Source organism: Microchirus variegatus, assembly GCF_963457635.1.
Source record: "Microchirus variegatus genome assembly, chromosome: 9".
Lineage (NCBI taxonomy): Eukaryota > Metazoa > Chordata > Actinopteri > Pleuronectiformes > Soleidae > Microchirus > Microchirus variegatus.
The window spans coordinates 10579328-10596535 of record NC_139810.1 but is presented as its reverse complement, the minus strand read 5'-3'; the positions used below and the strand labels follow the sequence as shown (position 1 = coordinate 10596535).

The 17208-nt window shown below is 39.7% G+C and overlaps 1 protein-coding gene across 1 annotated transcript in view; it reads right to left on the bottom strand.

Moving 5' to 3' along the window:
• LOC310931360 (glutamate receptor-interacting protein 2-like) overlaps nucleotides 1-17208 on the bottom strand; it is a gene marked incomplete at its 5' end in the record, with an annotated part of 64572 nt that overhangs the window by 7408 nt on the left and 39956 nt on the right. Inside the window, 11 exons of the mRNA XM_083894489.1 lie at nucleotides 185-344; nucleotides 424-606; nucleotides 1039-1178; nucleotides 1449-1593; nucleotides 2332-2477; nucleotides 3789-3852; nucleotides 4116-4196; nucleotides 4280-4425; nucleotides 6949-7135; nucleotides 8202-8357; nucleotides 10140-10280. Of these exons, the coding sequence (XP_083750615.1) occupies nucleotides 185-344; nucleotides 424-606; nucleotides 1039-1178; nucleotides 1449-1593; nucleotides 2332-2477; nucleotides 3789-3852; nucleotides 4116-4196; nucleotides 4280-4425; nucleotides 6949-7135; nucleotides 8202-8357; nucleotides 10140-10280 (1549 nt within the window). The remainder of the gene's footprint in view (nucleotides 1-184; nucleotides 345-423; nucleotides 607-1038; nucleotides 1179-1448; nucleotides 1594-2331; nucleotides 2478-3788; nucleotides 3853-4115; nucleotides 4197-4279; nucleotides 4426-6948; nucleotides 7136-8201; nucleotides 8358-10139; nucleotides 10281-17208) is intronic.

Here is a 17208-nt window from a genome sequence, read left to right as displayed (position 1 = left end):
AAAGAGAGAATGTGTCAGATAAATAGAGAGAGAAGTACATTTTTCCACCACTGTTAATACACATAATGATTTAAATGAAATCAGATGTTATTAGCTGTGAAATCAAAATAATAATAATAAAAAACATCTAAAGCTGCACTGACATAAAACAAGCTGATTGGGAGGAAGGGAACTATACGCTTACCCAGGTATCTTGTCCCACTCATCCTCAGTGAACCTCCCATCATATAGTGCTGTGTGGTGGACTAAACCTGCAGAGCTGGCACTGGTTTGATTCCTGTGCTTCGGGCGCCTCCAGTCATTTGAATTGAGCAACATGTCGGATACTTTGTGAAGATAGGTCCCTGGGAAACGAGAGAAGCTGTTGATCACATCATGTGGATGTGTGAAAGTGTCATTTTCGGGTTTGTGAGGTGACCTCACCTTGGCTGCTGAAGCCTGCGTCAAAGCCTGAGCTGTCCCACGAGCTCAGGGCAGAGTCAATACTGGGAACAGTGGCAGAATAAACCTCTGAGTGTTTACTGGTCTTGTGAGAGTCCGTCAGTTCATCCTCTGTGTCACTTAGAAACCCAGCTTCTCTTTCCGCCGGCTGTCGGCCATCAGACTCTGAGGACAAACAGTCAGTCAGCGTGATGTCACATTTTCAAAACACCACCTCAAGCTCAACAGCTTGTTAACACAAAGGTCTATTGTGAACATGGACGACAATCTGAAACTAAAATTGAGCATCAGAAGGAAGAAAAACTGATTTAAGTGACTTTGAACATTGCTGTTGGTCTGAATATTTCAGAAACTGCTGATCTAATGGGATTTCCACACACAAAAATATCTCAATTTTACAGAGAATGCCCTGAAAAAGAGAAAATATCCAGTGAGCAGGAGTTTTCTGTTTTTGACAATAGATTTATCGATTCACATTTATGCTTCGGTTTCAAAATTACTACTTGTTTTGCATCCTCCTTTATTTGTTTAATTTCCCCTAATTTTTGCAGCTGCTTTTGCAAATTGTTATTTAAAACAACAAAATAAGACACATACTGTCTGCCTGTTTCTTGATCTTAAGTGTCACAGACTCCCCGGCCATTTGCAGTAGATGGATGGCCTCGCTCAGTGGTTTTCCCTTTAAACTGACCCCATTGATGGCCAGGACCCGGTCTCCGATGTGGATGGCCCCGGTCCTGCAGGGTTCAGAGAGCAGTAGACAGAGACACCAGAGTATACCAGACAGTACCAAGAGGCGGGGACACAAAATCTGTCAGAATGCCAGTGTGTGCGGACTGAGACGCAAACAAAGAGGCTTCTTGTTATAGAAAAAGACGAGACATTGTGGTCTCATTTATCCCAGAGTTTCCACAGTGGACAACCACAGACTTAACTACAGCCTCAGTCTAATGTACAGTATCAACATCTTATTACAACCACCCATCACCGTCCCTCCATCATCTCACCTCTCTGCCAGGCCCTTCTTAGTGAGACCAGAGATGACGATGGGGTCAAAGGGCTCCTCTGTGCCGGAAATGGTGATGCCCAGTGGTCCGTTGTATCTCTTCAGTTCAACTGTGTAGATAATAGAGCCGGACATCTCCAACTCATCTGTAGCATATGAAGAAACAGACACAATTGACAAGATTCACTATTGCATGTTGTTTTATTTTCACTAAACTGCATTTAAATGTTTTAATAACTTATATATAGAGTGGTAGAAGTGGTCTTTCCACATATGTAGACTGACATAAGAGCAAATTGAGCAAAAACAATATTTTGTTTCATATACAGCAGTGAAACAATTGAAAGTACACATATTTATATTAAAAGAAAATGAAAAATACAAGTAATATCCATGCTTTATTGATATAAGAGCCACAAAATATACTTAACTTTAACATCCTGCCCTTTCCTGCCATCAAGGGATAAACAGACTAACCTGATATTGATATACTATTATGATACTGGACTTTGGCTGCAGGAACTTTAATATCATCACTTTCTGATATTAACATATGATTAATTTGATTATTTCAAAAGAAAATCAACCTAAAATGTAGACAAGTAGAAAACATAATTAATATAAAATGCACCATTAACTTGTACTTAAATGTTTATAGTGCAACAATAAGGACAATGTATTGGCAGAAGTATAATATATTATCCAAAATTATGTTTGTATAAGTGATTTTTTGATGTACTTGAGGTAAAGGGCCTTGTTTTAAAAAGGCCGAAAATGGACAGGTGAGAGGAGAACACTTGTTTGTTGCACTCTATAGCCATTAGAGGTCACTAATTATTTATACACCAATACTGGTCCATTTTAGATGCGAGTGATTGATGTACCAATGTTGTCCTCGTCCTTCTGGATTCTCAGTTTGACCATGTCCTCGGCCTGCTGCAGGATGTGCATGGCGTCCTCCATGGTGCAGTTCTCCAGACGCATGTTGTCGATGGCCAGCAGTCGGTCACCAGGTTCCAGAGTGCCCGTTCTGACGAGGATGACAACTGTTAAACTGTGACCTGAGAACCGCAGCTCCCCCTGAGTCACCATCACAATCCTATTAGAGCATGGGTTTGACAGTAACCTGACCTTCAACTTAAACACTGAGCCCTGCTGAAACTCTCTGCTCTGTCCTACTGATCCACTTGTGATGGCTCAATCCAATTAGGTCAGTATTACACAGTGGATTCTCAAGTTTTATTTTGTTTGTGATTAAGTCTGGAAAACGTGGTCCGTCCCTGAGCTGTTACATGTTGAGCAATAACACTTCACTGTTATGGCCCACAGTTTTTGTATTGACGCGTAAATGTGTGCAGCACTGACAACTAGTGGTGAGGAGGAAACACTTCAATTGGCAAATAACTTCAAAAATCTTTAAATTCTTGCATTGTTTGATTGTATGCCATATGGTAAGACTTGATCTTGTTTTCAATCTATGACATGTGTAAATGTGACATAAAACAAAATTGCATTGGCGATATACTGCATTGGCGATATACTGTCTTCTTAAAAAACTTACATTTTTGTTTTTCATCTTAAAGTTAGTTTAACAAAGTTTAATGATTAGCTGAGATGAATAAATCACAGCTAATCATTTATTAAATATTTAATTGTGATCAATCATGTGATTGTGATGAACTTATGTTTCTTATCTCTTTAAAAACTTCTTATCAAGTTTTTAAAACTTATCACTATAGGATTGAACATAATGTCCCCACTTAATGCAAATGTACTTTATTAATAATGCAGCAGTCCAAAGAAATTACAATTACAGAATATAAATGCTTTTGTTTTCTCTAGAATTAATGATAAGTCAAATAGGCTTTTACACTTCAGTTTTCTTGGGGGTTAAGTGTCTTGTCCAAGGAAACATCAGCATGTAGACTATAAGCTGGGATTGAACCCATAACCTTCCCAATGTCTATTTGGTCTTTGTGAACAGAGACGTATGAGTCCTGACTGAGGGAGTGTTAGTGTGTATACAGCAGCAGAGCAGGGGTGGGTGGGGACAAACATTTTTGCCATCAAACTGCCAAAAAACTGCTTAGAAAACTTTTCATGGGCGCCTCTTGCAGCATCTCTTAGTAGTGCAATGTTGCCCCGTCTGTCTTGACATAAAACAAATCACTTCCTGTGTGCAGTGCAGGGATGTCAGCATGTCACACAAAATTTAAATGAACCACTATACTGAGAAACAAAGAGAGTCATGTGAAGCTGACAGACTTAATCAGCTCTATATTTTAACTATGGTTTGAATTGAATAGACATTTGCATTTAAATGATACACATCAGGACATACCTGTGTGCTATACTTCCTGTAGTGATGTCAGAGATGATCAGAGGTTTGTCTGGTTTCTTACTTGCTGGAAAAAAAATAAAACAGAGGGAGAAAATAAACAAGTGTTGCATACAAAGATAAAACCACCATAACTGTTTTTCTCTTCGTTGCTATGTTCACTCTGGTCGCCGTTAGAGGCCGTCATTATTCTGAGGTAATGAGGTGTGTATCTTGGTGCAACTCTGAGTTTTATGGATCAGGGAACATTGATTCAAAGGGGGAAGTTCTGTTTGGTCACATTGAGCAACACTGCCCCCTGCTGTATGCTCTTGTTGCCAACATACTGACCACTGATGGTGATGCCCAGCTCCACTCCTCTTCTTTTGGGCAGTTTAACATGGAAGGTGCCACTGCTCGGAACCACTGACTCTATGTGAGATGAAATGTTAAGATTTAAGTGTGTGTATTCCACTTAAAAAAGAGATTTTAAAGTGGAATACATGTGCCTATACCTGCAACATCAAACTCAATTTCTACAGTGACCTTATTGGCCAGAGCAGAGTCTCTGAGCAGCTGATGAGCTTCCTCCAATGTGCCATCTTCAGTTGGGATCCCGTTAATGGACAACAGTCTGTCTCCAACCTGCAGTAGTCCACACCTGCACACAGAAACACACACACCAATCATACAATAATATGGCTTTATTACATTGTATTTATACCAAAAATGTGCATTTGGTGTAAACACAGCTTAAGAATAAGTGACATGTAATGATGAGACTGCATACAGTAACAAATTGAGGACTCCTGTCCTTGCGCAGAGTCCGTTTAGAGACAATTATTTTAATGGACCTCAGCTAGAGAGAGCGAGTGTGTGTGTGTGTGTGTGTGTGTGTGTGTGTGTGTGTGTGTGTGTGTGTGTGTGTGTGTGTGTGTGTGTGTGTGTGACGTCATCACTCATCACAGACTCCTAATAGTGAGGGTAAACACAGAGGCCCTGTCAACTGATATTAATTCACTATCGACTGCTGCTCATTAACCTTGTGTGGAGACTGAAACAAAAGCAACACAGTCTGATGCTGGACTTGACTCACTGTCCAACTGCTGCTGCTGCTGTTGAACTAATCATGTTAGAAAACCCAGGGGAGACTGAGCTGCCAGCACTGACACTATCATTAATCTTGTGAGACAAGGACAGATACAATATGCATTGACCTGATCAGTGTGTGTGTGTGTGTTAATTGGTCTGAAACATATTGTTGATCAATACATACCAATATTAAAAAGTGGCAGGGGTTTCATTATAAAACAAAGAGTATAGCTGCATCAATAGAGCATGGATAATGTGTCTTTAGACTTTAGCTCCTTTTAATTTGTCAGAAGGGTTGAGGTTGGGGACTAAAGTAATCACAATAGTTTCCCGGGAACAATAATTACTAAGATCAGTTCATACGACTGTAGGTATTGCTCATATTTGTTGACTCATGACCTTTTAATGACGAACAAAGCATCTATTTGCATGAATGAGCCCTTTGCACAGCAGTCATTTAAAAAAAAAAAAAAAAAAAAAAAAAAAAAAGGTTTTCAGCAGGAAAGCACGGGTGTTACTGATCACATTCGTTTGATTATTTACAACTGGGATTTTTACTATTCGGTCTCGTCAAAATGGCTGCCATGCAAATGACCCATTGCTAATATCAGGTTTGACAGAATTGCTACAGACCAAATGCTGCAACTGCTCTCAGACCCTCTATAGCGTTAATGCATCAGAAATGTACAGCATTGCATTAACCAAGTTGTGTCCGAGATCACTATCATGTTCCCATCTATCTGTTTAAAATTTATATTTTGTTGTGCAAACCCTTAAAAAATAGTGAGCAATTCTGTTTAATGTGACCAGACTTCTGTCACTTCTAATTTTCAGCTGTTGTTTTTTTTTTGCCAAAAATATATTTATTTGATTTATCAATCATGTTCAAAAGGGACCCAAAGCTAAGTATCCATTAGGATGTTATATCCAGCCATGATGATAGATGTGTTACAGTGAAAATAGTCAGTGCATTAGAGCCTTTATTCTCTGATGACAATTACTGTGTCGAGACCAAGGTAGTTTACCAATCAATCATCCATCCATTCAAAAACAAACTCTCATTTTGACATCCTGTTCTATTGAATAAGATCTTAAACAGATCAAGTTACTTACATTATAAATGAAGTAAGAAGTTGATACTCCATTTCCAAATTCACTCCGTGGTGGCTAACTGCTACTTCTACCCTTCTTCCTAGTCTTCCTTGTTTAAACCAGAAGACTAGTTTGTATAAAGAGGAAAAACATGCTAATATTCACATTTATAACTGAACGCCAATTTGATTTCCCTATGCAATCTTTTCCTTTGTAATTTCAAGATTATGTCTTCATCTACACATAAGTGCAAATGGTGGAGATTTGACCATAAACACTGGTTCTGTGTGGATAAGATAAGATCCTTTATTCGTCCCGCAGTGGGGAAATTTCCAGATAAAACACTGATAAATTGGACAAATAAATGTAATTGACCTGTGGGAGGAGCCACAGTATCCAGAGAAAACTCAACTTACATGCAAACGGCTGACCTTGAACTGAGAACTCTCTTGCTGTGAGATACCAGTGTAAACCACTGAACCATAGTGTCACCCCCTCCCAGAGCCAACAAACAGGAAAATAAGATACATACAGAATACATATTTTTTAATAGAAAGCATTAGAGCTGCAACTAAGAACTATTTTCATAATCGATTAATTTCTTGATTATTTTCACGATTAATCGAGTAATCATTTGGTCCATAAAAGTTAAAAAATGTTGATCAGTATTTGTCAAACCTGGAAATAACGATGTTCTCTAATATCTTGTTTTGCAACCAAAATTATTCAGTTTTAATGATTTCGTTGTTATATGGAGCAAAGAAATGAAGATAATGTTCACATTTAAGAAGCTAAAACAAGTAATTGTTTCAGCTCTAGATAGCATTACTCCTCAAATGTGATTTGCAATCGTGTCAGGAATCAAAGCCACGTCAGATAAAAGAAGCATACACATATTTGTGTACATGTGACTGATTATTAGCACTGAGGGTTTTTTTTTTAGTTCAAGGTGACCCTGTAAATGACATTTTGATGATTATTCATTAGGTGTATTTTTTACCTCTCAGCTGGGCTGTCAGGCTCAATGAAGCGGATGACTGGAGGAGCAGACAGGGTTTCTGTGGCGAAGACACCACCCTGCAGCTGGATCCCAAAACCTGTGAGTGGATCCCCCCTCAGGAAGACCTCGCTCGTTTCCACGTGAAAAATCTGCCCCCCTGGCCCGACAGAACTGGACGCCAGAGACACTGAGAGAGAGGAGGGAGGTCACCTCAGAGAGAGATATTAGTGCCGAAGTGGCAGATAAATGGAGCAAGAGATGTATGTTGGAGGAAAAGAATACTCCAGCATGGTAAAACGATGAGACATGCACCCGCAGAGAAGACAACACGGGGACAGAAAAGAGGATGAGTCACTGATCAGAGTTTCCATCAGTCATGTCAGAGATCAGTGTCATGTGCTCTCACACAGACAGAGAGAGGTGGAGAATACGAGAGGGAAAAGTGTTTTCACTGCTTCTTTTACAACAAACAAAACACATCTTCACACTTAATATCTGGTGGTTTGTAGTTAAGATTTCTTCTGCTTCCTGAGGGACAAAGAGGGAATACAATAATAATATGTGATGCTAAAAGCACTTAAAATTGCATTGAAGTGCTCATAGAAAGATCAGTTTTTTATCAGGTTGTATGTTAGAGTGCTAATATACACTATTGAGCAGGTAGATGATAAAGCATATATCTAAATATTAACTTAACCATAGTTTGGTGTATTTGATAAACTGGTAACTGTAAATATGCAACACCTGATTGAGGAGACAACCACAACCAATCCCAAAGACTGGGTCTGGGTGATGATATGGAGCATGATCATGTGACATATGACACACACTGATGCATGAAGTTCCCAGTGGAAAAACAAATCTATCTATCAAAAACTATTGTTTGTGAATTGGGTTTTTCCTCATTCTTTCTTTTTCCTTTGTGTAACACTTGGAGACTGTAAGTGATCAGGTAGAGGCACAGAGGAAGAAGACTTCATTGCAGAGACAATTATTATTGCACATGACAACAACTCTCTGTCGAGGGTGAACCCCGCTTATCGCCCTATGTCAGCTTAGATAGGCACAGCACCCCCCACGACCTTCCGGTGGAGGATAAAGCGGTAGATAATTGATGGATGGATGACAACAACTTTGAACCATTAAATCCTACTTACTACAAGATACTAATGAGGAAACACGTTTCTGTGTTTCTGTGCAATTTGCTTGGAATAACCCTTAAATGTATAAAATATAAAAGAGGTTCATCTTACATGAGCTCTTGTGGTCCTTCCTCCTGTTCCTCCTCTTGCCCGTGGAGCTGCGGGGGCTGGTGGGGGCAAGGACGGGGCAGGGCAGCGTGTTGCTGCCTTGGCTGCTGAAGCCTGAGGTGGCTGTGGAGGAAGGAGAGAAGCCGCCACTCACCACTGCTGTGAGGAGACATGCAGAACAAGATCCAACTGTATAACCCCTGGGTACATGGCCCAGAAACGGACTTAGAGGGAATAATTGTCATTTGTGGAGCCTCACAAGGCTCTTCAGGAAATAACATACTGGATGTAGGATGCCATGGAATAGGTGACTCACGCATGATCATTGGAAAAAAGATGACGTGTAGTTCAAGTGATTTCAATTTGAGGAAATATATTCCATTAAATGTATAATTAAAAATACAAACAAATACGTGGATACAATTCAAGTTTCCCTTACATCCACATCTGCATTTCTGGTTTAACAGCAGCAGTTCAACCATTAAAAATAAACTGGAAAAATTAGAACAGCTTATGGTTTCAAATCCCAAGTCAAATCCTCCGAGGATATAATTCTAATGTAAAAAAATAAAAAAATAAATCTTAGATGATCATTGTAGAATTGCCAGTATGTGGCAGATAGGAATACATGGATAGAAATCTGCTCTGAATTGTTTTTGTGGGATAATAGTGGAGAAAACTTAAAAAAAAACAAAAAAACCTGTAGTGTATAATTCCTGTCAAATATGTTCACACAACGCTGATTAAGCCTATCCGTTCCTCATGACTCTGTGGCCACTTTTACACTGGACATTAAAATGTAATCTGATTGCAATCAGCACCTGACCACTTGGAAGTACAGGTGTAAATACAATCGAGGACGTACTGTCATCCAATCTGCCAAACCACTTCTGGAGGTGGTCGGAGATGCATTGTAGGGAACAGATGGAACAGAAGAATAAATGCAATGAGTCTTTGCTCCATGCACACACAACAACTGTGTGAGTGGAAATACGTTTGTGGCTCTTGAGCACTCATGTGAAAGCATTGGTTTCTTTTCTGCTCATCAAAGACAACTTCTTCCCACTGCATCAAAAAGCAGAGGAGTCCATACAATAGCGTGTGACTAACGTTGATATGGCAGCCCTCAGGATGTCAGATTTTGACGTGGACATCGGAGACGCATGCGAATACCCCATGTAAATGCATGTGGTGAAGTGCTACACTTCATGCTGAGGAAGTGATTTGTTTTATGTTAAATTAAAAAGACAGAGGTAATTGCAACACTGTGCTAAACAGCTGGGAACCGGTTGTGGTGTGACTGAAAAAACACAATGCATTTCTCCCAAAAAAAAGTGAATTTTTCTACTAAAAAAAAATAGTTATAGCAGTTTGACAGGAAATACTTCTTGTTCCCTCCTGCCCCTGTGCTGCTGGTGTACACATACAAATGCTCCCTCAGTCAGGTTTGATATACTGCTTTCTATATGCATCGTAACTTGGAACTAGCAGTGCTGTTACCCCCCCCCCCCGAGTTCATCGTGTTCCAGTTGAGAACATAATCGTATCTCAGGCTAGTCATTGTTAGCAATACCAGTCAATAACAACGCTCGACTACTATCTTTAGAAATTACGTACTACAGCTTTAATCAGCTTTTCATCTCTGAAATTCATCAAGAGCAACATGAATAATGTGAACTAGCTGTGTACTAATAGCATCCCTTCAATTCTTATCTTTTTTTCATATTTCTAATTTGTTCACGACTGTTCTTTGTATGTGCATAAATAAACAACGCATAAAAATCAGCACACACACATGGCAACGTGCAGCAAAAGAAGGGAATGTGGAAACGGTGTTAGGAGTAAACCTCCTGGAAAAACAGATTTGACAAACGTGCAGAAAAAAGAGATCCCTGCTCTGGTGTCTTGCCAGCAGCAGTGCTGTCAAATGTGATAACTTACATTTGCAGTGGTCTTGCTGGTTGTGTGGGTGGCTCGGGCTGCTCCATGTCTTGCTGTGGCTGGCATGTGGGGGGTGACAGTAGTTGCTGTTGCTGCCGCTGCTTTGGTCCCAGTGATAATGGTTGCTCTTCTGCACTTTGACTGCAGCAGCAAAAGAGTTAACAGTTAAACAAGTCAAACATATCCATTCCTTTAGACTATGCCAAGCATTTTTCTAAATTCTACTCGTGAAATTGCGCTTTCATTCCATTCCATGGCTAAATTTGTAGCTCAGTGCCTGGAGAATAATTCAGAGCAGAGTAATTGATATTTAATGGTCTCTTCATGGTACACTAGATAAAATCCTGTCCTTAAATGTGTTTTGATGAGCATCTGAGAATCAGTTAGACACAGGGAGCTGAATGGGTAGTGGTGCAGGGACTATCAAAAAAAAGAAGACAAATCTTACTTTTACTCGCAAGCTTCCAAAAAGCTGAGTGCACACTGAAGATCATTTTGATCATTTCATTTTCAAAAGAGCCCAAAGGTGCAAAAACACTGTGAGTGAGTTGAGCACTGGACATGATGACAAACAGATACTGGCTGCTAAGATGCATGTGCTTTAGCCTTGATTGGGCACAGCTGAATGCTTGATGCTTGATGATGTGGGACTGTGTGTGTGTGTGTGTGTGTGTGTGTGTGTGTGTGTGTGTGTGTGTGTGTGTGTGCGTGTGTGCGCGTTTTCTCTGGGTTCTCTGGCTTCCTTCCAAAGTCCAAAAACATTGAATGTATGCACAGATAATTTCTTGCAACTGCCAGCTACTTAACCTCTGGTCAGTTGTCGTTAAGGAGGAAACTTGGACTTTAAGGAGGTATGGCCATACTAAAACATTAAAAACGATACTATACTGCATTGGACTATACTGCATTGGGGGGTGTTCCTCCTCTGTCTATGAGTGTGAATGCATGTTTAAAGAGTATTTTTTCACTTTATTTTAATAGTCTGTTGAATTTATACTCTTAATCAACAGGTGTATTCAGCGTCATATCAACAGATAATGACTGTTGATATGACTGTAGTGAGAGTCAGCAGTGGACTATCAAAATAAAATGTTACCATAAAAATTCCAGTTAGCAGTGAGCAGTTTTCCAGTTTTCAGAGACCTAACCCCCAGCCTGTGTGTATGAAAAGCCAGAACTCACAGAAAATAGGCTTTTTCCTGCTTTAAATTAAAAGCAGGGCAGAGATTGTTGTTAATTCTGAAAGACATTTTATCCTCATATCAAAGCCTGTGTGACAAAATGCATTCATTCAAGCGGCACTCATTTAGTATGCAAAATGGAAACAACTGACCTACAGTACCACACACACACACGCACGCACGCACGCACGTACGCACACACACACACACACACACACACACACACACACACACACACACACACACACACACACACACACACACACACACACACACACACACACACACACACACACACACACACACACACACACACACACCTCGATAATTAACTTTCCTTTTACAGATTCGTGCAGCTAAATTTGTCACTGAATGTTACATGTGACAGTAATCCCCCCTACTTCATTTGCTGGAGTCTAATCACTGACAACTGGCTCATGTGGATGGAGGATTTGCAGGAGACTACAGTATACACAGCGCCTGGGATGTTTGCCACATTCATGGAACCTGGTTAAATCCAACTGTATATAATCAGAACACATGCAGGGGACCCTAGGGCCCTTTGCAGACAACCAGCTTGTGTTGGACTTATAGTCAGAACCGAGAAGCCGTGGCTCTGCCAGATTATGTTAAGCCCACCTTTAGGGGAAGTTCTCCAAGAAGTGGGGTTTTCAGTCTAGGCTGCATGGTGGAAGGAAAAATTAACTCATAATCTCTTAGTGGCTATATCAGTCTTATTAAATCCCCAGAGGAGATTAGACAAATTGCATCTTATAATCATGCTTTGTCCTCAGGGGGGAAAAAAATGATTAAAATATTCTCTAATGATGTCACAGTGCCTTATTCAGGGACAAAATCATTGCATTTTAATATTTAGAGACAAGATTCATGCCTATAATTGTATAGAGCAGGCTTAGTCTTGGTTTGTATGTCCTCAGTAGTGCTGGAATGTAAAATGACTGTCTTTAAAGGGATAGTTCAGGGTTTCTTTGCACTATGCTTGATCCACCCTGTATCAGGAATAGCAGTAGCAAAAGATTATAGCCACTTAATGGTACAGTGTGTAAAATTTACCAGTGTTTATTAGCATAAATGTTATATACATGTTTGTATATAATTTTTTTGATATTTTGTAAAAGAGTCACCAAACAAAATCTACCCACATTAGTATAGGATATCTTCATAATACAGTATGTTTGCTCTTTTATCCCTTATTTAGTTTGTGTCATTTTGTATAGACGACTTACTCCTTATACCAAAGTCCATAGTGAAAATCATGGGTTTTACATCATGGCACACAACTTGTTATTTACTGTGTTAAATTATTGATGCCCTGTTGCACCTGTTGCCCTGTTAAGATCAAATGTGTCACTGACGTTTGAAACCCTTTCTTTTTACCCAAGTGACCTAATCTTACCAAACAGGGCAGCAGTATAAAGCAGCAGCTCCTGTGTCCGTGAGATAAAACTTTCTCCATGCACTTTGGTGTGGGAGAGTGAGCTGTTTACAAACTTTAGTTTCCAGTCCATTTGTACGGGTGGGTGGTTTCTAATATTGCTGTTTTCCCATTTGAATGGACAAAATAAAACATTTAAATAATTAGTTTTATTGCTCAAGCATTAAGCAGAATTGCTGCATAATGTTGAGCCATTTTCCTTTTGGCATTAGTATCACTGCTCTTTAAAGGATTACAATCTATAAACGTAAAAAAAAACAAGTCAATCTAAAAACAAGTGTAAAAAAAAAGCAGATGTAAGTAAAAAGTGTAGCCTGTAGATCGGAGCAGGCAAATAAAAGTATACGGGATAAAGAAAAGAAATGTGAGGAGAAAGGATTAATGATGTCAGAGGAAATTAAACTCCAGCACATTTCTCTTACTGTAGGATTCCTGCTGCGCTCACATGTTAAGTAGCTCCTGCAGCTGCTGACCCACAAATAGGTCTGAGGAACCTCTGTGTGTGTGTGTGTGTGTGTGTGTGTGTGTGTGTGTGTGTGTGTGTGTGTGTGCGTGCGTGCGTGCGTGCGTGCGCGTGCGCGTGCACTTACATTTATCACTTAATGGGGTCCCATCGGTGGGAGCACACCCACCGTGGGGGGCCCTGAACCCATGTGGGGCCCAAAATGGTGGGCCCCACACCGATTTCCATCAAAATGGGCTCTGCAGCCTCCCCTGATGCTCCTCCTGCTTTTTTAGCAGTTGGCCCACAAGGTGACAAAAACTGGAAATGTGTGTGAAAAGTGTGTGTAAAATTTATGCTCACTATCGCCCCCTGAGGTCGTGAGGTGTATAGCACCGGCACACACTCGGAAAGCATATGCACACACTTCAGGAAGTGGGTGGGCATGCCCCACCCACATCCACCCCATGCAGGTGGGGTTAAGAGGCCGAGGTTCAGGGGTTGTCATCATCGTTTATCATCGTTCATCATCGGGCAATCACTTCCGGTAGTGAGTTAAATGGCATGGATGGCTGAATGCGAGGAGAACATCAACAGCATGCGACAGGTAGGCATGAGTTTGTTCAATTTATATCGTTTATAACTTAGTGACGTCAATTTATCACAGCGTAGTACATGATACGCTGCTACTATTAGTTACTTGTGGTTAGCTGCCAACGTTATTGATATAATAGGCGTGCTAACATAAGCAGCTAGCGATGTTTTTTCAAACTTTAAATACCTGTTAGCTGCTACCGTTAGCTACCTGCGGTTAGCTGCTACCGTTAGCAACACGGGGTTAGCTTCTAACGGTAGCGATGTAATAGGCATGCTAACATCAGCAGCTAGCGATTTTTTTCAGTTCGGCGTAGATGCGCGATGATGAAGAAAATGATAATATTCACTTAAATTAGATCAATAACATCATTATTCATCATCCATTTAAGCACGGAATCCATCGGTACCGGAAGCAGCGTCTCACGCAGCCACAAACAGCATGAAAGGCGCTTTATAAATCTAATGTATTATTATTATTATTATTATTATGACAAATAATTGATTTTGATTTGATATTGATTTACGGATCCACCCGCGAAATAAGAGCACAGCTCGTGTCCACGTGTTACATGACCTCCATTAGTTTTTAAGCTCCTATTGCATGTTTTAAAGGTGATATTTACTCTAAAATGCAATACTTTTTAGGCGATGGAAACAACCCTTCATTTATGCTTTATACTCCGACACAGTGGTATCTACATTGAAACGTACACCTCTGCTGTAATCTGACAAGTGTGAACTTAATTTTGATACCAAGATAATTCACATAGAGCATATCAGCAGCTAGCAATCTAGGCAACTCATGACAACATAAACATGACTCACTGAACAATGTTCTTATACTGTATGGATAGTAATGATTAAAATTATTTTCACAGAGCCATTATGTCCAAAAGGAGAAGAAGAATAAATCCTGTAGATGATGCAAAAACATATATTCTGTCTTGCACTGACAAGTCTGTATTTATGTCAATACTTGTCAACAGTTACAAAGGTAAGTTGATGGAAAGAATGCATTTTAAAAGCATAATAATGGTGGATAATCAGTGGATATGATGACAGGGCAGAGTTTATTTATGTTTCAGATTGTGTGGCTATTTTGCTTTAAAAGGAACCCCGGCTATAAGACTTGTAGTTCTTAAAAGATAAATGTTAGTATCAGTTATAATAAATTGATATAAAAAAACCTTCTTGATGTCTTCGTTTTTATAAAAATTGTAAAAATAGTTTAACTCGTAGGTCGCCATTGTTGTTTACGTCGCAATGCACTCTGGGTAGTGACGTATAAAGGTTGTACTGGGGGCTTCGGGACCCTGTTGTGACTGTTCAGCATAAACATGTCATCTGTTCAGCCATTTCAATTTGAACCCGAGCGAAACATACAGGAGGAGGACAGCACTGACAATGTTTCACAAAACGAGCATCAAAATGAAGCGCAAGAAAGACGGGATGAGGCGAGAGTGGGACAAAACCTGTGGTGTACGTGCGGCAACTGCGTCTCCATATATGGATATACAGTACACCACAGGTTTTGTCCCACTCTCGCCGCATCCCGTCTTTCTTGCGCTTCATGTTGATGCTCGTTTTGTGAAACATTGTCAGTGCTGTCCTCCTCCTGTATGTTTCGCTCGGGTTCAAATTGAAAAGGCTGAACAGATGACATATTTATGCTGAACAGTCACAACAGGGTCCCGAAGCCCCCAGTACAACCTTTATACGTCACTACCCAGAGTGCATTGCGACGTAAACAACAATGGCGACCTACGAGTTAAACTATTTTTACAATTTTTATAAAAACGAAGACATCAAGAAGGTTTTTTTATATCAATTTATTATAACTGATACTAACATTTATCTTTTAAGAACTACAAGTCTTATAGCCGGGGTACCTTTTAAAAGACAGTGGATTTGTTATCCTAAATTGATTATTTATATTAGTTAAACATACATTAATGTGCAAATGAAACTGAATGATTAATTACTTTCAACCATATACATTCCAACTTTTTTTATTGCTTATATGCTTTTGTTTATGTACTCTTGTTGACCAAGTTATGAACTAAAACCATCCAGTCTAATTCTTACTTCACCAGTATTATGTTTATCATGCACCAAACAACATTATAAGTAATTAATAAGTATTTATAACTTGTACAAATACATTGCACTTCATAAAAATAATGATAATAATAATAAAAGAAGTGGTATCGTGATACTACCCAGAACCGTGATACTTTGTCTGGTATCGTACCATGGCTACTCGTTTTGGTATCGTGACAACTCTAGTCATTGTTCACATGTATGGAATTCAGTTCTAATTCATCTTGTTGAAATTGGGTTGTATGATGTACTGGTGTGTTGCCTGCACTAGATCATTCACAGCTCTTTCAGTTCAAGGGAACAGAACCAAGAGCATGGACAGGTCCCCCCTCCAAAAAATAAGAAGTTACAATTGGCTAAACTGCTGAAAAATACTGTAGATATTCACTGTACTTGCACATCAATGCAATATTTATTTAAGAGGGACCTCTTTTAGGAGGCTAAAATACCTCTTATTGCTGTCCCCATCACAACTGGGAGAGTGAGCATTGTCTGCAGGTAACACATCGACTAGACATAAGTGTCGGCATACAAGCCCACTTAACAAAAACTGTAACACCTCTTTAAGACTGCCCACAATGAAGTGTTTACTTTGTTATATATTTGTAGGAAGAGGAGTGTTTGCCATGCAGCCCATTGAACCAGGCGACTTTATTTTGGAGTACAGGGGTGAACTCCTCACACAGGAAGAATGCCAGTCACGACCGTACTCGGAGATTGAAAACGCATTTCTCTTTGACTTTGAATGGCAGAACCGTCGCTTGTGGTATGAGCATGTTGAGATGGATGTTTTGTATAGATGCAAACAAAACTGTTAACAATACCACTATTACAATTTTCCTTATTCTTTTCAGCCTTGATGCATCTAAAGAAGATGGATCTCTTGGAAGATTAGTCAACGACAATCACAAAAATCCAAATTGTGTCATGAGAAAAATCCTAGTTGAGAACAAGCCACACTTGTGCCTTTTTGCCCTGAAGAAAATAGAAATAGGATCTGAAATTGAGTACAACTATGGCGATGCAAAATGGCCTTGGCGCAGGAAGGTGAGTTGGTTATATTAAGCATGGAGACTTTTTTGATCAATTAAAGTGTAAAAAAGTGCCATCTTGTAAAAGGAAATTTTGTCCAATATTATCATGTTTCCAGTATATTCAGAGTGTATCTGTGGAAATGCATGTGATCTTTGATCTGTTTGATTTCGTTAAACAGCAGTTCTTGTTTAATTGTAATCCAGGTGAAAGACACTCAGACTCCTGAAGCAGGAGAGACGGAGGAATCCAAGCCTGATG